At 35.3% G+C, this 24529-nt stretch overlaps 5 protein-coding genes across 8 annotated transcripts; 2 read left to right on the forward strand and 3 right to left on the reverse strand.

The window, feature by feature from the left end:
• Positions 1 to 909: 909 nt before the first annotated feature.
• Positions 910 to 4793, reverse strand: LOC130742436 (zeaxanthin epoxidase, chloroplastic-like). Of its 4 annotated transcripts, none has more exons than XM_057594541.1 (10): positions 4256 to 4793; positions 3560 to 3722; positions 3417 to 3491; positions 3216 to 3316; positions 2670 to 2785; positions 2375 to 2595; positions 2109 to 2191; positions 1385 to 1499; positions 1195 to 1298; positions 910 to 1089 (listed from the first exon to the last, which is right to left on the reverse strand). In XM_057594541.1, the coding sequence occupies exons 1-10, from the start codon at positions 4666 to 4668 to the stop codon at positions 1080 to 1082; spliced, it is 1401 nt and encodes a 466-aa protein (XP_057450524.1). In that variant the 5' UTR covers positions 4669 to 4793; the 3' UTR covers positions 910 to 1079. The 4 variants fall into 4 exon arrangements, with proteins under 4 accessions (XP_057450524.1, XP_057450523.1, XP_057450526.1 ...); XM_057594540.1 differs by having other exon boundaries at positions 1195 to 1301; XM_057594543.1 differs by having other exon boundaries at positions 1195 to 1301; positions 2375 to 2586; positions 4256 to 4792.
• A 1922-nt stretch (positions 4794 to 6715) lies between these two features.
• On the reverse strand, positions 6716 to 12630 carry LOC130742437 (protein EMSY-LIKE 3-like). The gene is made up of 10 exons (XM_057594545.1): positions 12350 to 12630; positions 11554 to 11762; positions 11364 to 11473; positions 10984 to 11239; positions 10692 to 10898; positions 10542 to 10610; positions 8569 to 8811; positions 8414 to 8482; positions 8242 to 8305; positions 6716 to 7002 (listed from the first exon to the last, which is right to left on the reverse strand). The coding sequence occupies exons 1-10, from the start codon at positions 12375 to 12377 to the stop codon at positions 6953 to 6955; spliced, it is 1305 nt and encodes a 434-aa protein (XP_057450528.1). The 5' UTR covers positions 12378 to 12630; the 3' UTR covers positions 6716 to 6952.
• Positions 12631 to 14933: 2303 nt separating this feature from the next.
• LOC130748450 (MLP-like protein 28) lies at positions 14934 to 16140 on the reverse strand. Its single transcript, XM_057601667.1, has 2 exons — positions 15919 to 16140; positions 14934 to 15432 (listed from the first exon to the last, which is right to left on the reverse strand). Exons 1-2 carry the CDS (start codon positions 16109 to 16111, stop codon positions 15161 to 15163), a joined length of 465 nt encoding a protein of 154 aa, XP_057457650.1. The 5' UTR covers positions 16112 to 16140; the 3' UTR covers positions 14934 to 15160.
• Positions 16141 to 17675: 1535 nt separating this feature from the next.
• Positions 17676 to 22013, forward strand: LOC130743998 (beta-glucosidase 13-like). Its single transcript, XM_057596194.1, has 13 exons — positions 17676 to 17997; positions 18084 to 18153; positions 18541 to 18599; positions 18721 to 18796; positions 18939 to 19016; positions 19359 to 19446; positions 19536 to 19776; positions 20047 to 20162; positions 20576 to 20790; positions 20894 to 20925; positions 21087 to 21189; positions 21401 to 21497; positions 21604 to 22013. Exons 1-13 carry the CDS (start codon positions 17869 to 17871, stop codon positions 21770 to 21772), a joined length of 1473 nt encoding a protein of 490 aa, XP_057452177.1. The 5' UTR covers positions 17676 to 17868; the 3' UTR covers positions 21773 to 22013.
• A 119-nt stretch (positions 22014 to 22132) lies between these two features.
• LOC130743995 (sugar transport protein 10-like) lies at positions 22133 to 24425 on the forward strand. Its single transcript, XM_057596192.1, has 3 exons — positions 22133 to 22795; positions 23062 to 23685; positions 23791 to 24425. Exons 1-3 carry the CDS (start codon positions 22337 to 22339, stop codon positions 24217 to 24219), a joined length of 1512 nt encoding a protein of 503 aa, XP_057452175.1. The 5' UTR covers positions 22133 to 22336; the 3' UTR covers positions 24220 to 24425.
• Positions 24426 to 24529: the final 104 nt, after the last annotated feature.

The raw sequence follows: 24529 nt of genomic DNA on the forward strand, positions 1-24529 counted from the left end.
AAAAAAAACTTATAATTAACTACTTCTATTTGATAGCCTTCAGTGAGTAAATTTTAGAGGTATATAGTGTTGGACAAATTAGACGAGTATGAACTTGTAACTATATCTAGAACCACCGTGGAGGTCACTAAGGCTATAGTTGCTTTCCAACCTCAACGATTTGTTTTCTGTTTGGCTGGCGTTTTGGTTTTGATGGGTTATGTTCTTGTAAGGGTTTTGATGGTTGTAATGTCTCTATTGCGCTGGTTTTGTTTGGCGATAGAAGTAGTTGGGTTGCCGATGCTACAACTTGTTTTCCAGGCTAAGTTGATCTGGTTTCTGTTTGTCGTTTGGTATTGCAAGTGGTTTTTTAGCAGGATTGTAGGATGGGTCTGAGTTTATGCTCTAGCTTTGTTTGCTTCTTGGGTTTTTGGTTTGCCTAGTTATTTCGGGCGTTTAGATTTCTTTTAAAGTTGTTACTTGATATGCAATCTCTTTTGTAGATTGTGAACCTTCACTTCTCTAAATATATTCTATTTTGCTTTAAAAGAAAAACATTTCAATTAATATTGTAAAAATATACCATATATCAAACGTGCAAATCAACTTGTAAAAAATTATTTTGTAGAATTGTGGACCTTTAATTTGAGTTTAAGTGTGCAATTTTGTTAAATAAACTTATATGATGAACATCTGTAATATATGTACAGATCTAGTCCAATTCGATCTGTTTGTCAATATAAGAAAATTGATCTTAAGTGACAATCATTTACCTCATTAAAAATTTAAAAAAGATCATCATTAAATAATGTTAGTGTGTGCTGAATTTGTCTAGGTTTTACTTAGAGACGTCCATATATAAGAATGTAGTCTTATGTAGACCATATAGTTTAATTGATCCTACATGTATTTTAACCAATAAATAAAGAGTGTAAAACAAAATGTTGCTAGCATTTCCCTTAGTTTTAACCTATTTACCAAATGTTACCTTAGTTTAAAAAAAGAAAAAATAATCTCCATAGTCCAATACAATTATTCTAGTTACAACCACGAAATGCTAAATGTCATAAGCTTTGTTTACCAACGTTTCCCATGTATCCTCACCATAACCTATAAAAAAGACCAATATTAATATTCAAAACATAAAGTAAGACAAGAGGGAAAGAGGATTGAATAAAAAGTGCCCCATTGGTATACAAGACATGCATCTCTTACCCATGGCCTGCAATCATCCAAGTAACAAAATGTGGAAAAGTGAACTTCAAAAGGGCACGAGCTACATAAATTCCGGGGTGCTTTATCTTCATATTTGCTAGATTCTGCTGAAGAACAAAAGAGAAGTGTTAATTACAACTTTTTTTCTCTTTTTTGGTGACTAGAACGTAGTAAGGAATGAAGAACATACCGATAAAGGCCAAAATTTAAACTCAATATAAGGTCTGTAGTTGACTAGCAATTTTGATGCCAACCGGCTAGCTGTGTGCAAGACCCTAACTCGTGGGATTCTTTTCTTCTCATATCTAACAAGAGAAGATGCAACATAAGTTCAAAACTTGGTTGTTAACAGTAGATTGCTTCTTAATAGGATTTCAAGTTCTGGATCAAGTTTTTGTAATGAAGGATTTGCAAGAGATGTATACACAGGTCATCTTATCTGAAGTTCTTTTATGTGATCTGTTCTTGTTAAGTACAAATTTAGGAAAAGATAAGCATGTTTCAATTTGGACTAATATGGACCTAGCTATGATGCAGAGGCAATTTCAATTAGCTTTTTTGCCATCCTTATCGATGGCGGATCAATATCTTTTGTGCTCAAATTCGTTTCTCATTTGTCTGTCCTACCAATAAAATTTTGCTACATCAATAAAAAGGTGCTCGTGTAAGCTTTAACCTTCTACATGGAAGACTTTCATTTGTGGGACAAAAAAAATAGACAGAAAATAGGATAAATGATTTTCATCCCTTTAAAGCATCATGAATCATGATCCTTTTCTTTGATGACATATTTAGATGGTCTATAAATAGAATAACAGAATGTGTAACATGAAATTTTTCTTGAAATGCAGGGGAGAGCCTTTTTCTCTGATAACAAGTAAGATGCATGTAACCAAAAAATATAAAAACAATACCTTCTAAGGGCTGAGATAACATCAAAGTCACCAGAACCATTTTGAGCAACCTTGTCAAGCTCAAGTATCAGTTGGTAACAATCCTGCAAATGCAATTGGAACAAAAGTAGGAGAATAAAGAGGTACAAGATTTGATTCCTTTACTGTTTTATTCCTAAAGAGTTCTAGCTACACTAAGGATGAATAAAGAGGTACAAGTGAGGCCATAGATTTATGAAAAAAATTGCATAGAGATTTTTAAAGTTGAGAAGTTATAAATAACCAACCTCTATTGCCATACATCCCCCTTGGCCAAGATTTGGTTGCATTGGATGTGCAGCATCACCTATTAAAGTCACTCTCCCAATCCCCCAGGTGTAGATCATGTCTCTGTCATATATATCCCTCTGCAGTATCATATCCTCTGGTGTATCTGATATCAGTGTGATAACTTCATCACACCACTTACCAAACAGATCCATTAGTCTCTTTTTCTTACCTGCAGGAACTTAAGCAAATCCATTTGTTTCAATTCCCTTCAAATTTATCATCAATTGACACACACAATGTAAATATATATACCTTCTGGGAAAAGGGAACTTGAAGGTGGTTCTTCATGGAAAGCATACCATTGCATCTTCCCATGGCCAACATCTGAAGCTACAAAATACTGGTTCAAACCCAAGAACACCCTATACCTTCAAGTTTAAACACCAAATATAAAAAAACTTACAATGATAAAAATTTCAAAAAATGATTCATGCACTGACAGTGTAAAGATTTTTTTCGATACCAACCAATCAAATCTCAAAATTGGTAAAGAAAGATTTTTTTTTTCAATTTAATAAATTGACATGGCACGTCTTTAAAGTCTGATTAGTTAGCAGTGTACAAAACAGATCATGTAAAGCATCAAATTTAAACTTAAAATTTTGCTTGAGGTAAAATTTATTCTTGGCTTTCAGCTAGAACGTTTTGGTACTTAGTATTATAACCTTGTTGACAAAATGAATCTGCTTTCTGCATCTATCTCTTTCATGATTCAATAGTTCAATGACAGTGGACAATTGTATTCAATAATAGAGGCCTAAAACTGTCCTAAAATGCTACTAGGAAAAAAGTACCTACCCTATAGTATCAATATATGAGGGAACATGGTTTGTTAATCCACTATAGCATGTGAAACCTGAGTACTTAGCTTTCTGCCAGCCAAAGAGTTTTGAACGCACCTAAGAAAACATTAACAAAAGAGATTGAATGCCAAAATGAATCAGAAAAAGGGACCCATTTTTTAAACAAATTTAGAAGGAAAGGGATGGTATATTTTACTTCTGACCATATTCCATCTGCCCCTATTAAAATATCACCCTCATATTGCTTTCCATTTTCAAGAACCACAGTAACCTGATAAATGATTCAGAATTAGAATACATACAGCTCTCTTAATCATACTAAAATTAAGTGTTAAATACCTTGCTAGGTCCCTGAATAAAATCCACAACTTTTGATTTGTTTCTAAGTATTTGGGAACCAACTGCTTTGACTAGTATATCTTGCAGTGTCATTCTGCATATGACTAGAGTAATAGGAAGCCCTTTCCTTGAAGCAGGAGTCAAAAGATCAAACTCAGTGAACCTGGAGTGTAGAAAATAGAGTCACAATCAAATTTTTCTGGGATTGAATCTTCAAATTCAGACTCAATTTATCCACCAAACCTTCCAAGATGGTCATGAGCAATATACAGTATAAAGAAAATTGCAAGAATCCAAGAACACAGATTTCTTTAACTACAAGCTTTGGGAAGGCTGATTTGAGACAGAAAATGCCCAAAATTGATGTCAAGTTCAGTGATATTCAAATACATACTAATCACAGTGAATAACATGTTTCATTAGGATGGTTTACTGTTAGAAGTTATGAAAAAAATTAAAACAATACATCCCTTACTACTACAACAAAAAGGTGCCTTAGGATGTTTAATACTTTCTGACACTGTACCAAACAGCCTTTAAAGCAAATATTAAGTGCATATTTGGAAATTCTTCTACAGTTGATTCAAAAGGCAAAATCAATTTTGGGAAGAAACTTCTGTGAGTGGATTCAGGGAGCCAAAATTGATTCGGAGGAAAAAGTTGATCCAAAGATGCTATAAGTAGAAACAAACATACCACTCCCCAGATAAACCATCAGCAAGGCCATTAGTCCTGTTTCCAGTGACACAACCAGCTTCCATTATCTGCTTTGCAACACTGTGATCAATGGCTTCCAACACAGCAAGAGCACTACTCAAGAGTTGAATTGGGCCACGATGCCTACCTTCCCCTCTAACAACACTGAAATCCTTCTCAAACACCTTCACTTCATGCCCTCTGTGCTTTGCAGCCAGAGCCAAAACAAGCCCACCAATGCCACCACCAGCTATTAACACTCTTAGCTTCCTTCTTCCTTGGTCTGAATTTGAAACATTCCCACCTTCAAATCTCACTTTAAAGCTTTTCTTGGCGATCCTGTCACGGTGGTATCTAATACAACCTTGATGCTTAATCTGACTACATGGCCACAGGGCTTGCAGAGAAGCCATTGATCATTAATGGATGGTGAAGAGTAAGCCAATAAGTAACATGTGCTTGGTGGTTTTCAAGTATAGTGGAATTTCTTAACTCATAAACTGCTTTATCCAAGGTCTTGCACTATTGACTATACTAATTTATTTTTTGCATGTTTATCATGGAATGCCCAAAGCAAATAGCAATGAGACTAATTTATCGCACGACTAAGAAGTATTTTCCATTCACAAGAATTAGAATTCAAACCACTAACTACTTATTTAAGAGATAAAGTATTGAAACATGTATGTGTGCTGTACCAATAGTGCTTGCACTAGTGACTAGTAATCTTTTCTTGCTCTCGTGTGATGCCATGTGCAACTTCTCTCATTCTCTCTCTTATGTATGTGTGTGTGGGTGTGAAGGCGGCAATCAATGTAACAATTAATAGGCATAAGAGAGACAATTAAGAAAATGCTCATCAAACTTTACTACTTGAGTGAATTGAGCTGAGATAAATGGGATTAATTGAAAAAATGCTTGATTCTGACAAATTATAAAATAAAATGAATAAATACAAATATCTTAAAAATAAATTTTCTAGTTAGGCCTAGTGATACTTCATCAAAACATTTTATGGTTTTATATATAAAAGAATAATTTCTCAAAAAATGAACATAATAGATAGAGAATTTACTAACACTATGGAAATTACTGGGTAAAGTATGTGAGTATAAATGTGTGTAGGGGAAATAGAATGTCAAATACACCCTATATCTTGGTGGTGTGTCTATGTTTTGTATTTAATGATCTCAATATGTTATATCAAAATTTAATTGAATGCTTTTATAGTTTTATTTGTAATGTTCTATAGTTAAGCTTTTTGGATTATTTCATATATTTTCTAATTAAGTTATTTATAGTACTTTTAATTGACGTAATTTATATCAATTGGTTGTTAATCCGAGTGGCACATGTCTCATTCTCTTTAAGTAGGGCTTTAGGTTTGAAGTTTTTTTAATGAGAAAAAATATACAGTTAGGAGAGCTAACCTGATGATATGTTTTCAACTTGAATTTAAAAAGAATATATGTAATGCATAAAAAGAAAATCAATGTATCCTTATATTAATTTTCCATAGCTAATTTATTATAATAAAATTCATCTAGTTCTAGTTTATGTAAAACACACATCAAGAAAGGCTTTTTTTAAGAAACACTTTATTTGAGGTCACTAAAAAAAGCTTGTCAAATAGACATTAAAGTTGTCATCCCCACAAATATCTTTTTATGCACCTCTGCACAGAGCATTACTCACTCCTCTTTAAACACTTGCTACTCACAAGCATTGGCAGAGGTGCAGAGCAAAGAAAATTGGATGCACTAAGATATCCAAAGTTAATCCCATTCAAGATCACTTGAGTGGACTTCATATCAAAAAAGATGAAAATGATTTGACTTCATCAGAAAATGTCCACTAATCACTCTAGGGGGGGGGGGGGGGGTGGGTCCAATAACAAATTTAGAATTTACGTGACAGGTAGAAAGTACATGATAATGGAGCAAAAAAATGAAAAGGAACGAGTAATTCTAATCAACTTTCTTTCGTATGTTTTAGTTCAATGGGATGATGACACCATGGCCAAATTTTGTGAACCCAACAAAAACCCACGTCTTGTCATTTCTTTTTGTGCCAACACATTGAAATTGAGGAATACTTGTTCTGACAAAAAACAAAATAATACAATTTGTGAAATACAAGCCAAAATGCTCAGTTCCTAAGTCCATATCTGAATCCAGATATTTTGTTGCTATCACAGCAATGAGCACATTGAATGGCTCCCAAGTAAATAGGCTGTAATTCTGTAAAAGTAAACTTTATACTCCAACTCTAGAAACTGAACTTCATTTTTCACAAATAATGAAGACAAATCCGTTTTCATACCCTTGAGAAAGTATGAAAGTGGAAAGATAATACATACCAAGGCTTTTTTTTGTTCACAAACATGTACCGGGATGTGTTATCTTTCTGTTTTCATACTTTCTGATAGATATCCAAAGGGGCTCCAAGACTATACACCAATTTGAGACCATCAAATACAAGAATATACACACAACCACACATTAGTCACTAAGGAGAGTGTATTTTACAAGTATCAGTAGGTTCTGGGTTAACTCAACTCAAACAATAATAACTGAACTACAACAATTGCCATTCTACACGATGCCTAATCCACAAGAACCCTAAGGCGTTAAAGAGGTACTCTTTCATGTCATGATACAAGAGAAGTACAAAAAACAACAAAGGTATTCATTCCCATCATTTTCGATCCATTGATTGAGCACGTGAGAAATGGTGGCCAGGCCCATCTGTATAAACAATAAAACATCAAGGTTATTTAGAAAAGAAAGGAAAAGAAATTGAATATCACAGAATGTGGCAAACTACATATTCATGTTTTATTGACATTACTTAGATGATTAACATGCCTTTTCAAAGTGGCAAATATCCCAAGAAACATGGATGCTGCAAAGAAGGTTTCATACCCGTGCTGAATGAATACCATAAAAATATAACAAGATTTCTATGTACTAAAATGGTGGCAAAAACTGGTGTAATCTGCATGACTCTCATCCATATTGTGTCATTAATTCATACTCATATGACGTATCACATAAATTTCATATTCATTCTTCACAGATTACTGTGCTAGGCTAGTTTTAGATGGCACAGGGAAGAATAAATTTCAAAATGAAAATCATTGCATACATTTTTCATACAGCTAAAATGTGAAATAATTGAAGGTGATATGCAACTCTCACAATCCAAGCTACAATTTCAGTTACTCAACACGAAAGTTAGTTTGACAGTAATTTTCCACCATTCAATAAATAGAGTTGAGTTAATAGTGCAAATTTTTCCACAACCCTTCCTATTTTCATCAGCAGCATTTTGAAGAAGCCTTCACTGTGCTGTTTTGCAGTGCCCACAAAGCATCCAAATTTGGCATTTTATTCTAATAAAACATATTTTATACGAACATAGAGTTTTATTAGATAGAAATAGGGATAAATCCCAATGAGTGGATGTCCTCTCCCTGACCTTTTTCTCTTTCCTTCCCACCCTCCATGCCCCACACAGGCAAGGTTTTCACAGCCCAAAATCCCTCTTTTGCTCCTTGCACGTTTCCCATGTGGGCAACCATAGGAACACCTAGTACATCTTTTCTAGGTGAAAAGTTTAGCCAGCAATGAAAAGCACCATTATCCTTTTCTTTTGGTAATGCAGATCACCCCTCTTTAGTACTACTATTTCTAATGATCTTATTTGGCTAAGCTAACATAAAGAAATTTTTCTTTTGAATTGAGTACTGAAACTATATTGTTCATTTGTTTATGGTCCATACAAAATCTAATACTACTAGGATTATTATATGTTTTGCAAAATTTTCTTAGTATAGCAAAACTATCTTTGGTGGAGTAACCATTGTGCTGTACCACCATAGCATTTTTGGCGCTGGCTACTCCACATTGCCACCTACGTGTTAGAAGACTACATAGGAAAAGACAAAGCACACACTATGCAATAACAAGAAAACATAGAAGTACCGCTTTCCCCATCAGAAAGATCACCAAGTCTTGCAATTGCATCGAGAAGAGCTTGTTCATGATCCTGCATTCCATTAAATATAGATCAGGCATATATAAAACCATTGGCAAGAAATCAAATAAGTAGCCTTAAGTACATAAAATGGAAGTGTAAATACATTTATCCCCTTACCCCTAATACTTTCTTGGCTTTCTCAATTTCAAGGGGATCAGGATGATTTGCACTGAATACCCTCTCCACCTAATCAAGTCCACCAGAAGCTTAAATATATGAATAGAACATAAAAAACAACCAAAGAATATTTTGATTGAAGTGCTTTCAGCTACCTCCTTGATTAGTGTCTCTGTGTGAAGTATTTTTATATCTTCAGGAACCTTCTTTCCCGTGCCATTCTGTGATGACAAAAGCTCTTTTTTAGATTGCCCCTTCACAACTCCTCTACCTCTTCCAGCTCCAGGAGCATTATCACGCCCCATAGACCTATTCCTCCCATGACCAGAGGCCCTTAAACTCCCTCGATGATTAATTCCAGGATCCTCACCTACCCACTGTATATCTTCAGCAGATATCTGCAGTAAAAATACTGCACCTGAATTAGCATAAACAATTAACAATTACGTATTAACAAGTTCTAAACATATAAACAGAAAGAGAATCATTTTTAAAACCATCTTACCAAAATCAAGAACCACAATTCATGAAGTAAATTAAAGTTAAAATAAATCGAAGTATTGTTTATTTCGCTATTTCTCTTTATACATTAACGGTGGCTGGACTCATTAGGTAAGTCTAATACAAATTACATACTGATTCCTATATTAAAACAGAAAGCCAGTACACAAAATTGTTTCAGTGCTGCAGTGGAAAAGATCTACCACTAATAAATTAGTGGTGCGTGCTTGTTTAATAATGTGAACTCAAATCAGAGCTGAAAATATTCAGCACTTGAGGTCACTTCCTATTCAGCATCAACCTTGTATATATCTTACTGAATGATATATTAATTGTTCATAGCTTGAAGGGAGATGCTGCCATATAGACTATGAGATCAAAGATTTCAGTCGCGGAATCAACGTTCTGCACATATAAGGCAAAGCTTCCAACAATAGCCACACAATGAGTCTGAACCTATGTAGCATGGACTCCGACATGGACACAGGATACAAAACGGACACCGGGACACAGCTAAAATCCAAAAAGCAGGACACCAGGACACCTTATATATATATATATGTGTGTGTGTGTGTGTGTGTGTGTGTATACATATATTAAATAATATAAATTAATATATGTTTTCAATAACAGGGGAATAGGGCATAGAAAAAAAAAAGTTTATTGGGTTCAAAGTTCAAACAAACCAGTAAAAATCACAAGAATGGGAGAAACTCATGTGAAAACAGAACTAAACACAAAACTGATGGGAAAAAACAGCAACACAATTCAGATGGAACAAAACACAAAACTCCCAATAACACAGAATCGCACACTTTGGTGTCTAGCCATGAAGGAGAGTCAGCATAGTGTTCACTGTTCAAGCTGTGTCCGAGCCGTGTCCAAGCCGGAAAAGAATAACTTTTTGATCCGGACACTTCCAACACGTGTCGCACGCATGTTCGACACTCCCAACACGTGCCGCACGAGTGTCCGACACCTGGACGGTCCCCTTCCCAGGCGTGTTCGTGATTCAAACTTCAAAGGTCCGAACCCCCTGACTCCATCATTGAGGGGGCCTTATAGAACCATCTTGCCCTACAGAATTGTCACGGTTTCCTTTAATACAATTTCAGTACTTAAAATGAAAATCCTTTTCAGGATTACAAATTCAGGGCTTGATTTTTCTTCATAAATTCAGCACTGAATAGGTTCTGGAATTTTTAGTTTTGTCAGACACCCGAACTGCCAATGTGAAGATGGAAGCAAGACTTATAAGAAAAAAACACCATAAAAAAGTGTTAGCAATAGCAACTACTAATGGCTATAGCTCTGGAGCAACAAGTGGTAGAACTCAACCACACAAATGGTTGTCGGCTTGTCGCATGCCATTACAGTACGGTGCCCATCACAGCAAATGATAGCAGTAATAGCAGCCGTGTTGATGAATGAGTGGACGAAAACCGTAGTTTTTGTTATTGGGTGTAAGGAGTTTGGAATTCCCTAAGTTTATAGCTATATTACTATTGTTGAATACCATTTCAAATCAAATATCAATTCTGAATTTGTGATGATTGCAAACTCAGTGCATTAAATGAAAAATAAGCAAGGATTAACTAGAGGAAACAGAATAAAGCATCAGATATACCTCTGACAAATTAACCCATTCCCATGTTTCATTTGCACTTCCCATGTCATAGACCAGATTATGTAGTCCCTGAAAAGTTAGGAACAAAATAAACATTTTAGTAGATATTAATGGAAAACTATTTCCCAAATAGTTTGGGGCTGTTTATACATCAACTGGATTGTAGTCAGTGATAACAGCTTCATAGAAGTTATTGTCATCAGGCCATCTTGTCCGCACTCTCCTACCAATCAACGAATCAATTGACGCTCCTTCAGCAAGCTCACCTATGACAGCTCTATTTGGTACTTGATTCCTTCCACCTGAACCTGAGGAAGGATGCTGCTTCATTGAAGATACACCAGGTAATATTTGACCCTGTAATTGGAAGAACAAAAGAAACTTAATCCTGTTGCCATACTCAAGAAGAGCGATCTGAAGTAAATATATCCCCCCTACTTACAGGTTTTTGCTTCTTTGCCTTTGATCCAGGAACAGATCCTCGTTTTGCTGCTGCAGAAGAAGACGGCTGATGGGGTGCAGTCAATTTTGGGGGGTGAAATGGGGGAGAAGGCCCACTAAAAGAACGTGATGGTACAGATGGTGCAATCTTCTGTTTTTTGAGAGATGCAGAGACCGTCGGACTAGGAATAGAATCATGAAGCGCTTGACCAGTAATCAGCATGCCAGGCTGATGGCCACCTACCCGCCTCCATTCCCTAATGTCATTATCAAACAAAGCATTGATTAACAAAAAAACTGCACAGATGGATATTCATGAAAACCTCATTTCCAAAACATAGATAGACCAACAAAAAACCTTGTTTCACAATTTTATTAGACCTTATCCTTCGTATCATGTCATCTGCATTAACCTGGCCTAGAAGTTGTCTGTGTTCCTCATTTGAAAGTCTCAGTTCTTTTCTCAGCTCTGTAATCAAACTTTCTTTCTCCTGAAGAAAATAATGTCATGTAGCAGTCATTTAAACCTGCTGAAAAGTTCAGAAATATTAGATTTGAAGAAATAATATACCCAAGAAATGGCATCAGCTTGAGCTTTAAAGGCTCTAAGAACTGAACTGTACGCTTCCTGCTCAAGTTGATGAATTTGGGCTTCCATATCAATTCCATCAAACATCCTAGGGTATGGAACTGAACCAACAGCAGGTCTTCCATTCCCAGCAAGACGTCCCCCCCTAGGAATTCTATTTTGATGTGTTGGCGGAAGATCATCATCAGTTCCTGCAATCATTGAATCGATTCAAGGGATATTATAACAAGTGAGTCTCAACCATTAATCCATGAAGCAAATATCAAACATTCGTTACGGTGCTGGTGAAAAGTAAATATATTGACCGCCCAACCAACACACAGCAAAACAATCAACTACATTGTGCTGTTTAGGAAAATAATTGATATTTGAAATCACCAACTTCCCACCATGTATGAATTATTACGGTGCAAGTAATCAAGCACAATTTACATGTACAATTTTAAGCTCATTCCACAAAATAACAGTCAGCAACATTAAAAAGCCAGAGGCTTGTTGAAGGTACAAAATCATAAAAAAACAATAAAAATAAATAACTACAAGTTTTCAGTCAAGCTAAATGTATATGTGAAAATTAACATCAAATACAAGTTTTCAGCCTTAAAGCTTCAAACTTTATGAGATAAAAAGAAATTCGATAACTACCCACAAAATTAAAACCTAAAAGAACAGCAAAGAAAGAACGAAAGAGGAAAAACCCTAAATCTTAACCTAACCCTAATAAAAAGGGGGAAATTGGAAAAGAGAATAAAGGAAGGAACTTTAGTGCAGAACTGACCACTACTGTCATAGGGTTCGTAATCCATGGCCAGTTTGGAAGCAACAAGACAGATCCACGACAATGAGGTCTGGAACTGGAACACCAACAACAATAGAAGAATCAAGAACAATCAAACAAGTTTGGTTTGATTTTTGTTTGGTTTAGGTTAGGTTTGTGACTGTGTTGCGTTGTACTGTCGGTGACGGTGAAAACGGGTGAGTCAACTCGGACTCGGAGAAGAGAATTGAGAAGATGCTTCGATGGCAATTCAATGTGCAATCCCTAAATTCGTTCCTCAATCCCTAATTCTAATTTTGTTATTTTTAATGATTTTAAAAAAGCCAAAATATTAAGGTTAAATAAGGTTTTCATCATAAATAATACGCTAAGTTTGAAAAGGGTCACTTTTTTGGAACAAAGTTTGAACTTATTCCTTACTACTTGAGAAACGACTAGTATTGGTCCCTATTGGAGGTGGCAGTCCAGTGACCCCTGCCACTAACTCACTGTTTGACATAACCCCGACAAGATTGGTGAAGTCATGAAGCAATTACACGTTGGATCGGTGAAGCCATGTCAAAACATTATTTAACCCAAAATATTATAACAAACACATTTAAGATTCTCTTTTAACATCAAACAAAAAGTAAGGATTTTTTTAGCATCATAATGTACGATTGACACAAAATCTCCACATAATGGCACAAGAGAAATTTTTCACATGAGAAGATTGTGATTTATGATAGTATATGAACGTTATTTTTTGTCATCCATACAATTGACATACGCATTTCTTATGGTTTTTGAAGAAAAACACATGGACACGACAACAGGGGTTGAATTGTGTCTATAAAATTTAATTAAGATCGACATGATCTTAGATATTCTTGTTGAAACTTTCATAGAAATTGATCGTCTATTGATGCAGTGGACAAACAGTAGGATAAGTTAGAAGGACCAGGGTCGGTCCCGACATTTTGGAGGCCCTGGGTTAATAATAAAAATGGATCCCTAAATTTTTTTTTGGAGAAAGTTTAATAGGGTCATAAGCCAAAAAAATACCTTTTACAGCGCTTCGGACCTCTCGCCGCTGTTAAATAGTATACAGCGGTACGAAGCGCTGTAAAAGATTGACTATTTACAGCGCTTTTTAAGTAGAAACGCTGTAAAACGTATTCGAATTTTTTTTGGGGGCCCTTATTTTTTGGAGGCCCTGGGCTGTGGGCCTGCTTGCACAGGCCCAGGGCCGGCCCTGAGAAGGACAGTAGTCAGTGCATACACAAAATTATCCTAGTTCGTCTTAAATCAATGAGTTAGTTTCCACCAAGTTTTTCACTAAATCCATCAAATATCAAGGGTTTCTCCTTACAAATATTCTCAGGGCATATCCTTACAAACAAGTATTCTGAAGGACTTATCCTTCAAGTACTATTTATCATGTCTCATGTACTCCCAAGTATTTTGAAGACTTCTCCTTACATGTATTATTGTACATGTGTCATCAGGCTCCCCAAAAGATTTTCTTTGGTTATTTGGAGTTCATGTATACTAAAGAGATGCTCACTATTTTTCTACGATTGCATTCATCTCTAAGAGTTGTATAAGATAAAACTAATCAATTTAAAGTGCTCTCAATCCTAGTCTAGATGACTTGATCAATTTGTGGGGTAGACATTGATGTATTTTGATCATAGTCGATTTCTGCTATATCTCTCTAAGGCTTAGAACTTGTATCTTTTCGTTTAAGTCTTGTCTCTCTTCTTTTTCACTCTTATTTTTTTTCTTTCTAGAGGTCTTCAAAATGTTCTAATTGACATGGAACTTCTACTATGAGAGAGTGTTATCTGAACAGCCCACATGCTTTCTGTTGACATATATTTTGAGTTATGCACACGCCTCTCTACTTTCACTTCTTCTCTCTTCTTCTTATTTGTATTTTGACTTCCAAATGTAACTGTTGTAAAGATTGATGAGGAGAGAGATATAAAAAGAAAATAGAAAAGTTAAAGATGTAACAGATAATAGATAATGTGATGTTGATAAAAAAATGTTGACAAGACCCGTTTCATTGTATTATATTAATCGTTATTATTATTATTATTATTATTATTATTATTATTTAGTTATTTTTTTCTTTAAGAAAAAACGTAACTTTTATTTTTTATTAATAACATTCAAATTTGTTTAATTAATCAAAATTATTATTAATTACTTTCTAAATCGATAATCAATCAATTAGTGTTTACAATGACCGCTGCCTCGAGGAAAGGAGCTAGAGAGCATAGCTGAGAGGCCCTGGTTGCATCGCCCTTGAAAGAACGCACAAGAAAATCAGGGAATGACCAAGAGAGGGTGGCAGATGAGCGTGGGAAGGGGCTGCAACCGCGCAAGAAGGTGGTGCGGCGGCTACCCAATCAGACTTTGTTCGTTAAGAGAGAGAGAGAGAGTTTTAGAGAGGAATAGTTTTAGACAGAAATAATTTATCATGATATTTTATCAATTTAATTAACCATACAAAGGTTGTAAATTAAAGTGATCAGTTTATATATTATATTTTTGAAAATGCTTCTGAGAATGCTTTAGAGCATAAGTGAGGATTAGGTAATCAAACATAAAATCATATAATATACGGTATTAGAAGATTGACTTCTTCTAGTTCACATAGTACAAGGGAACGACCAACAAAGGAAACCTTAAACAACTTTATTCTTTAATAAGCTTAGTTCACACAAACATTTTAGATAATTATATGCACTTATCTCATGTGCCAAACAACTCTTATTCATTATTTATTTAATTATTTTCTTTAATTTATTGCGCTTATTGCGGCTATGCCTTCAGAAGATGAGCATCAACATCTTTAGTAATCTCAGTTATGTAGTCCAAGAAGTGATATGGTGGTGCAATGTTCTCATTGAGCTTCTCATAATCAAAAGTCCATTTAGCAACGCCATCGGTATCATCCTTATCAATCACTTGTAGGTTGATCTTCAAGGTCTTATAATTCTTACTTACTTCTCCATCAAATACGCTGAATGTTGCTGATTTGTTCTGCTCATCAATAACTTCAATGCTCTCCTTAAGTGTCTGCACTTTTCTATCTGCGGTTTCAAAATCATGTAATGTAAAAATCATGAAAACCACGTACACATGCATGCACCATGAAATCGAAAGGTATATATGTCCCACTTCAATTTGCATAATTAATTTAAAGCACAATACAAAATGAGAGCCAAAAAGTGAATCTGTATATAATAAGAATTAAGGCTTTCTTTAGCATCCACCACCATTGGCGGGTGATTTATCACTAACCACTTATAACTTATAAACATATGATTTGTATCCATGTAAAATAAGATTTATAATTTAAAAATTAATAATAAAATAGTTGCTCGAAAATTAATTAGCTGTTAAATAACTGCGAATATGCTATTGTCCTAGCTAATTTGCAGTAATCCGGTAACATTATCTCCACCACCCGAATAGGTGGCGGACTCTAGACAACCTCAAGAATTAATTAGAAGGACAAAAAACAACCTCTCTTTGATTTGCATAAATATATAAACATAAAATAAGTACGTACGTACCTAGAGTTACAGTCCAGATCTTAACAGTATCAGTACCATGCCAGTCATCACCTTGATGCACCTTGGCCTCATGCACTTTCCCAGCAATGTTTTGAAGATTGTGGAGTTGCTTGATGAAAACACTGAAGAAGCTAGAAGCAGGACTACGGATACCAAGTTCAGTAATAACTTTACCTTTTAGAACTAGAGCCATATCTGTGAACAATTATAAAGAAAATATGTAATTCATGCATATAAATAGAAACTAGCTTATGCACTGTGTACTGTGGGCCAAAGTAAACTGAATTATTTGTTCCTCAATCATCACAAAAAAATTGGTATATAGTGGGGACTTATAGGTTCAAGAACGGTAGTTGGAATTTGAATTTATAAAATATGGGTTTCCTGACCATCTAGAGTAGTTGTGATGATAACAACGGGTAGTTGTAAGTTTATTTGATTATCTGTTTCTCTCAAATTAAAGATGCATAGAGCAAAGAGAATGAGTCCTGAAGCAGGAACGAAAGCATGTTTCAACGAAAGCATGTTGCTGTTCCCAGTTTTTTTCCTTGTATCGGATTGTTACATCAGTTGTACTCCCCATTAATGCTATTTAGCTTTAAAAAAAAAATTAAAGCGCTGTGTGATTAAAGATTGGGGTCTATTTGAATCTGCCAATAAGAATAAGCGAAACTGTTTTTAACCACTGCAACCAACATTCATTGTGTCCACATCGATGTTATAAAGTTAACAAAACTGGACGCATATCATTGATTTCTTGTAGACACCTAGACACATTTAATTTGTGATGGTTTTTTACTAACACAAATTACAGAGTTTAACAGTTAAAAACCACCATAAATTGCAGGTGTCGTCTGTCACAAATCAATGGTACATGAATCATCACGATACACTTTACAATTTTATGCAATACTAAACTAGAAAACCACATTGTATTAGGTAGAGATGGTAATTACCATATGCATATGGATACCCTCACGCGGATTACCCCACTTGAGCCCGGACTTTGAGGAACTTTTTCCTAGGGGATGGGGAGCAAAATCCCTCGAGGAAAATATAGGGATGTATGAGACTAATGCTTTGTTTGGTTGGGTGGAAAGAAAGGGGGAGGGAAAGAAAACACGGAAATCGATGCATGAATGTTCATGCATCGATTTCCGTGTTTTCTTTCCCTCCCCCTTTCTTTCCACCCAACCAAACAAAGCATTAGTCTCCCTGTCCGAAGGGTTTATGCCACATATATAGAAATGAAAATACAATAATAATATTAATAAAAAATTAATTAATTAATAAATACAAAATTATAAAAGCCCTTAACACAGCTGATTATAAAAAAGCTAACTTATAATTATAAAAAAAACTTTTAGCTTGACATAAAACTAGATTGATTATAAGGAAGTCTTTACTCTTTGACGAATTGTATGTTTAAGAGTATGTTTTAAGTGTGAGAATTCACATTTCGGATGGATAGAATGTTGATTTTTACATTTCAAAATTCTGGTGTTTTTTTCTTATCCATCTCATTTTATTTGTGATTGCAATTGATTAATGGACGCAATCTGGCAGTTTTAATAGAGGCAAAACAGTAGATTACATTTGGTAGGAAAATGCTTTCAAATTAAATACACTTTTTTTTTTTAGATAAATAATGTCTTGAAATATAACCCCTTTCAAAGCATGTCCACCTACAAATAGGAGGGAAGAAAAAGAACATGAGAAGGCCAAGTGAAACAGATCAGGGGTAGGCCGGTTAGCTAGTACCGTTTTTATCTCCCCCACTAATTGAACCTAAGTTATAGAATATGGTGTTTCTTTAATATTGAAGCATTATATTCTTTACATTTAAATAGTGTTTCATTCATAAAGTGTTCTGACCTATATAAAGGTAGATTATGTTAAGAATTAGAAACTGTACAATCAATTTTTTGTTAAGCATCAGAAAGTGAGACCATGAGAGTTGAAGCCTTGTCATTCATAGTGTTTTTCATGGTGTTGGTTGAGTTAGTGGGTTCTCATCCTCTCAACCGTGGCACATTTCCAAGGGATTTCTTATTTGGAACTGCATCATCTTCTTACCAGGTTTATGTTTTCTCTAGCACATTTTATGGTGGAAAATCGAAAAAATTGAATTTTATATTGTTCTCATGTGATTGTTGATGTGTCAGTATGAAGGTGCAGCAAACGAAGGGGGAAGAAGACCAAGTATATGGGACACCTTCACTCATAGACATCCTGGTAAATAGGTTCAACCTTTCACTTTCTGAATCTGGATAAATGCTATATCTCAGGGATTTTAAATTGCTATTGCGGTCGCGGTTGCGCTTGCCGCTGGGTTGCGTAATTGTGGACAAATGTGGGATGTTGTAGCCGCAATTACGGTTGTCATGCCTATATGGGGACTCCAAAACCCGTTAGGCTGTTGTTGCAATTGCAGCGGATTGCAATTTGAAACCCTGTTTACATTTACCTTAACTAAGAAGTTAACAAAGCTTTGCATTTTCTATATGTATATTAAATTTATATGGCCTTTGTCCTTGAGATAATTTCTTAGCATGTTATCTTGGTTAGCATTAACTTATTCACTATGATGCCAAATAACTTCATGTCTTAATCTTTCATCAGAAAAGATAAAGGACCATAGTACTGGAGACCTTGCTGTTGATTCTTATCATCGCTACAAGGTATTCAGTCTCTTCAGCTTGCATATATATTACAGTTACACTACACACACACACACATTCTGGATGAGGTTTGATGTTCATCATTTATTCCTCTGAATTGTTTGAGCAAACAATTTGGCAGGAAGATGTGGGAATAATGAAGGATATAGGATTTGGTGCATACAGATTCTCTATCTCATGGTCCAGGGTTCTACCTGGTGAGGAGGAATTTTCAGCTTCAGTTATTCTGTTGGTTCTCATTTTAATCTTTTTTTTTTTCTAGTTGATGACTATAATATTTAAACTTTGACCTTAATTTGACATTAATATGATTCAGCGTTGGTCATATATTTGGTTTAGGTGGAAACCTGAAGGGAGGCATAAACAGAGAAGGCATCACATACTACAACAATCTTATCAATGAACTCCTCTCAAATGGTCTGAATCAATCTTTCTCTTGCATACATATGAACCCGGACTTGTTTGATTACAGTTTTGTAAAACAGCATAAATAGGAAAAGGAACTTCTTTGGTATGAACAATTTCCAAAAGTGTTCTTGAAAATAGCTAAAATCCCAAAACATCCTAGAGATGTTTTCAATTTCTGTTTTAGCTTTCAAATCATATGATTTTTCACAGTTTTTTTTTATCTTCTTTCAAAAATATTTCTGAAAACAGGTTTTAAATTCAGAAAACTGAAAAAGAAAATCAAACTAGCCCTTTATACCTTCTCAATGTGAAGATAAAAAATTTGCCTATTCCTCTTTCACATAACCACAGGTTTACAGCCCTTTGTAACTCTATTTCACTGGGATCTACCTCAAACTCTTGAAGATGAGTATGGTGGATTTCTGAGCCCCAATATAGTGTGAGTAGCTTTTCTTGTCAAACCTTACAAATAATCCCAACATGGGTTTCCCTTAACTCACTTGCAAATGATGTCCAATATTTCTACAGGAAGGATTTGGCAGACTATGCAGATCTATGCTACAGAGAATTTGGAGACAGAGTGAAACACTGGATTACTATAAATGAGCCACTCACCTACACCACACAAGGTTATGCAAGTGGAGTCTTTGCACCAGGAAGATGCTCCAGGTGCGGTGCAGGGGATTCTAGCACTGAGCCCTACCTGGTCTCTCACCACCAGATTCTTGCTCATGCAGCTGCTGTCAAAGTCTATAGAGACAAGTACCAGGTTACTATACACACCATTTTCTTGTAATGCACTAGAGATTACCCCAAACTGAAGCAGAGTCATCAAATGAGCAGGGTTTTAAATTGCGGCTGCGGTTGCCGTTTGTGTCATTTAATTGCGGATATATGCAGGGTGATACGGCCGCAAAGTCAATACGGGGACTCCAAAACCCGTTACGTTGCGGCCGCAATTGCGGTTACTCACCGCAATTTGAAACCCTGCAAATGAGATGATAGGGATAAATTTAATTGGAAGTGTTTTTTTTTTTAGATTTCTCAGAAGGGACAAATTGGGATAACATTGAACACTGCATGGGTAATTCCACTTTCCCAGTCAAAGGCAGATATTGATGCAGCATCTAGGTCCCTTGCTTTCCAATATGGCTGGTAACTTCTCCATCTTATTCTTTTTGTTTTTTGGCTTCACATTAATTGCTGTGGTTATGGTTTATATAGACTTAAGACCTGGTTTCGAATAGCTTATTTGAGTTTATCTTCTAACATAAGCGCTTATACTTTGACTATACTTTGACTATACTTATGAAAAAAAATTATAACTTACCTATAAGTTTGTGTCAAGCTTATTTTTATAAGGAGATCATATTATCATATAAATAAGGGCTTATACTTACATATAAGCTATTTTGACTTTATTTCACTAAGTTTCTCAAATTAGCTTTGAATAAACTTTTGTGCAACAAGCACTTATTGCCACGAGTACTTAAATAAGCTGTTTATCCAAAATCACCCCATGTTATTTTTCTGATAGACCTAACCCAATTTATTTCTTGACTTGCCAGGTTTATGGAGCCACTAAAATCTGGATCATACCCTATTGAAATGGTCAATAATGTTGGCAGAAGATTGCCAACATTTTCAAGGGAACAATCCTTGATGGTTAAAGGGTCCTTTGATTTCATAGGAGTTAACTATTACTCTGCAACCTATGCAGCTAATGCCCCTTGCATAAGGGAAAATCCATCTCTTTTTACAGATGCTTGTGTTACTATCACAAGTAAGGCACAATAGGTGAAATCTTATTTTTTGGTTTCAGTTTGATATCCTTGTTATGTTTCAGAATGCATTTGTTTACTTAAGTTCTTATTTGCTGTCATCAGCAATGAGAGATGGAGTTCCAATTGGCCAAAAGGTAAACACTAAACACATTCAATTAATAGAAATGTTCAGTTTCATTTTTAAGATAGAAAACTAGGTGAAAATGTGAAAATCACATTGCTAACATTTACCTTCATAAAAGATAAACAATTTTTTTCAGAAAGCAAATAATATGAAAGAGTACTAAATTTGCAGGCTGCTTCAGACTGGTTATACATCTACCCTAGAGGAATTCGAGATCTTTTACTTTACACGAAGGAAAAGTATAACAATCCAGTCATTTACATAACAGAAAATGGTAAGTTTCCACCTATGTTTTGATATTCGTTTACAGAATTACAGCAGTACAAACGGATGTTAGCACAAAAATCAAAAAGTGAACACAACTCTTCTTATATATTGAGATAAAAATATGTTCACGCTGCACTCAGCCGGTATCTAAACACTAAACACGGCTTTAAGAATTTGTATATATTTCAGCTCTTATTAATGTTTCTATTAACATGCAGGGGTTAATGAACTTAATGATGGTAGAAAATCACTTGAGGACAACATTAGAGTGAAGTATATCAGGAGGCATCTTACCTATGTTCAGAGTGCCATACAGTGAGTTTTTTTGTTGTGCTGTGCTTTTAGTTAATCTGTGATATGCTTTTTTTAAGGAGATTGTTAATTACTTAAACTAAAAGAACATGTATACAATTTGGTGCAGGAGTGGTGTGAATGTGAAAGGCTACTTTGCATGGTCATTGTTGGACAATTTTGAATGGGCAGATGGGTATAGTGTCCGATTTGGGATCGTTTATGTTGATTATAAGGATGGATTGCGCAGATATCCTAAGAAATCAGCTCAGTGGTTGAAAAAGTTCCTCCATCGATAGCAATGATAGCAGACCCAGAAATTTGAAGTTGTGGGACAACACATATAAATTTGTAACATATTATTGAAAAAATATGAATATACATTATAATTGTTTGTACAAGTTTTAATATTTTGGAGACCGTGAAGGACCTAGGAATTTGATGCTTCATAGCTATAGGGAACTTGCTAGTTGCTACATTTCCCTTTACTTTTCAACATACTATAAATAGATTAATAGAGAGTATTAATAGGTGCTATTATTCAAAGTAGTTTATCCTGTCAACATATACGTTTATCGAATCTAACGATTTCCCTCTTAAGTCCTTACAATAGTGCGTTGACACCAAATCAATAGATGGAGTACTCCCAAGTTAGGATATTTCTATGATCCAGATAATCAACATTATTCAAATGATTTGTGTTGTTGAATAAGTTATTTTTTTGTTTTAACTTCCTCTTCTTCTACGATGTTATCATCAGCAGTTCTATGACATTATAAAATTGTCATAACTATTTGACATCTATCATGTAGAGAAAGAAAAGTGTTCAATTGAAGAACAAAAGAAACATCTACCTTGATATAATGGCAGGTGGAGCTTTAGTTTCTTCAGGAAATGGAAAGCAATTTGAGGGAAAGGTCACAGCATTTGTGTTGGTCACATGTTTTGTGGCAGCCATGGGAGGTCTGCTTTTCGGTTACGATCTCGGCATCACAGGAGGAGTGACTTCCATGGAACCATTCTTGATCAAATTCTTCCCCGGTGTTTACAAGCAAATGAAAGATGAATCAGGACATGAGAGCCAATATTGCAAATTTGATAATGAGCTTCTTACTTTGTTCACATCTTCTTTATATCTCGCAGCTTTAGTAGCTTCTTTCTTTGCTTCCACCACCACAAGAATGCTTGGAAGAAAGGCATCCATGTTTGCAGGTGGCTTGTTTTTCCTTGTTGGTGCATTGTTGAATGGTTTTGCTGCCAACATTGAAATGCTCATCATTGGTCGCCTATTACTTGGTTTTGGTGTGGGATATTGTAACCAAGTAAGGATTTACATCATTATTATACTTTCAAGTTTTATCATGTATATAGTTTCAGAAATACGTGATTTTGATCCTATAGTTTCAATTGCGAAAGTTAAGTCTATTTAGTTTCAACAGGCTTAATTTGAGCAATTGAAACCACACGAACTAAAATCACGCTTTCATGAAACTATAGCAACTAAAGTGTGGTTAAGCTTTTATTGTATGAATGTGAAGAAGGTTTCAAGATTGATTGGGTTTAAATGTTGTTTATTTCATCAAAACAGTCTGTTCCAGTATATTTGTCTGAAATGGCTCCAGCAAAGATTAGAGGTGCACTTAACATGGGCTTCCAAATGATGATCACAATTGGAATCCTAGTAGCAAACCTTATCAACTATAAGACTGCCAATCTTGAAAGTGGATGGAGAATATCTTTGGGTATTGGAGCTGTTCCCGCTGTCATGTTGTGTGTTGGGTCATTTTTCCTAGGTGACACACCCAACTCCTTAATTGAAAGAGGCCAAACAGAAGCAGCCAAGACAATCCTGCAAAAGATTCGCGGCATCGACAACGTTGATGAGGAGTTCCAAGATATGATTGATGCATGTGAAGAAGCCAAGAAAGTAGAACACCCATGGAGGAACATCACGCAGCCAAAATACAGACCTCAACTCACTTTCTGTTCTTTAATTCCATTCTTCCAGCAACTCACCGGCATCAATGTCATCATGTTTTATGCACCTGTCCTGTTCAAGACTTTGGGATTCGGCAATGATGCGTCCCTCATGTCCGCGGTTATCACCGGAGGCGTCAATGTGCTTGCTACTTTTGTTTCCATCTTCACTGTGGACAAGGCTGGAAGAAGGATTTTGTTCCTTGAAGGTGGTGCACAAATGTTAATTTGTCAGGTAAAAAACTATAATTTAACTAATGAGGAACAATTTATATTTAAAATGGTTGCATGTATCATTTCTATGCATGACTAATTTAAAGGTTTTAATTGTTGCTTGTAGATTGCTGTTGGAAGCATGATTGCCATTAAGTTTGGTGAGAGTGGTGATGGATCATTCACCAAAGGAGAAGCCAATCTTCTATTGTTCTTTATATGTGCATATGTTGCAGCATTTGCATGGTCTTGGGGTCCATTGGGGTGGTTAGTTCCCAGTGAAGTTTGCTCTCTTGAGGTTCGATCTGCGGGTCAAGCTACCAATGTTGCTGTGAACATGTTGTTCACCTTTGCCATTGCTCAAGTTTTCCTCAGCATGTTATGCCACTTGAAGTTTGGCCTTTTCTTCTTCTTTGCTGGATTTGTGCTCATCATGACCATTTTCATTGCCTTGTTTTTACCTGAGACGAAGAATGTCCCAATTGAAGAGATGAATCAAGTGTGGAAGTCACATTGGTTTTGGAAAAAGTTCATCTCTGATGTTCCTACCGTTTAGAGTTGTATATTTTCATAATTTCATTTATCTCATTCTGGTTTCTCACGAAATCGCTTGTAGTTAAGCAATGTGTTTTATTCTTCTAACAACTAGATGTTGAAGCGCACACATTGATATAATGAGTTTTGTGTTAAATAATTATTTTAAAATATGAAATGCAAACTTTATTACAATATAATTAATGGTGATGGAATATTATTATGTGATGTGTGCTTTTGAAAGCACTTAGGACTATCCAGTATCCAACATCAATATTCTACCTATAGGCATGTTTTATCATTATATGTTTTTTTTTATAGGTAAATGTTAG

This window comes from Lotus japonicus, chromosome 3 (assembly GCF_012489685.1).
Source record: "Lotus japonicus ecotype B-129 chromosome 3, LjGifu_v1.2".
Taxonomy (NCBI): domain Eukaryota; kingdom Viridiplantae; phylum Streptophyta; class Magnoliopsida; order Fabales; family Fabaceae; genus Lotus; species Lotus japonicus.

Bases quoted from the DNA above. Each gene is read 5' to 3' on its own strand.
- LOC130742436 (XM_057594540.1), bottom strand. From the start codon at position 4,668: ATGGCTTCTCTGCAAGCCCTGTGGCCATGTAGTCAGATTAAGCATCAA. The intron at 3,317-3,416 runs GTAAAATATACC...ATGTTTTCTTAG, and splicing joins CAGATGGAATATGGTCAGAA to GTGCGTTCAAAACTCTTTGG. The intron at 2,192-2,374 runs GTTGGTTATTTA...TTGCATTTGCAG, and splicing joins GGGGATGTATGGCAATAGAG to GATTGTTACCAACTGATACT.
- LOC130742437 (XM_057594545.1), bottom strand. From the start codon at position 12,377: ATGGATTACGAACCCTATGACAGTAGTG. The intron at 8,812-10,541 runs GTATATCTGATG...TTTTTACTGCAG, and splicing joins AATGGGTTAATTTGTCAGAG to ATATCTGCTGAAGATATACA. The intron at 7,003-8,241 runs GTACTTCTATGT...TTGTTTATACAG, and splicing joins TCTTTCTGATGGGGAAAGCG to ATGGGCCTGGCCACCATTTC.
- LOC130748450 (XM_057601667.1), bottom strand. From the start codon at position 16,111: ATGGCTCTAGTTCTAAAAGGTAAAGTTATTACTGAACTTGGTATCCGT. The intron at 15,433-15,918 runs GTACGTACGTAC...TTGAAACCGCAG, and splicing joins GATCTGGACTGTAACTCTAG to ATAGAAAAGTGCAGACACTT.
- LOC130743998 (XM_057596194.1), top strand. From the start codon at position 17,869: ATGAGAGTTGAAGCCTTGTCATTCATAGTGTTTTTCATGGTGTTGGTT. The intron at 18,600-18,720 runs GTATTCAGTCTC...ACAATTTGGCAG, and splicing joins ATTCTTATCATCGCTACAAG to GAAGATGTGGGAATAATGAA. The intron at 20,791-20,893 runs GTAAGGCACAAT...TGCTGTCATCAG, and splicing joins TGCTTGTGTTACTATCACAA to CAATGAGAGATGGAGTTCCA.
- LOC130743995 (XM_057596192.1), top strand. From the start codon at position 22,337: ATGGCAGGTGGAGCTTTAGTTTCTTCAGGAAATGGAAAGCAATTTGAG. The intron at 22,796-23,061 runs GTAAGGATTTAC...TCATCAAAACAG, and splicing joins GTGTGGGATATTGTAACCAA to TCTGTTCCAGTATATTTGTC. The intron at 23,686-23,790 runs GTAAAAAACTAT...TGTTGCTTGTAG, and splicing joins CACAAATGTTAATTTGTCAG to ATTGCTGTTGGAAGCATGAT.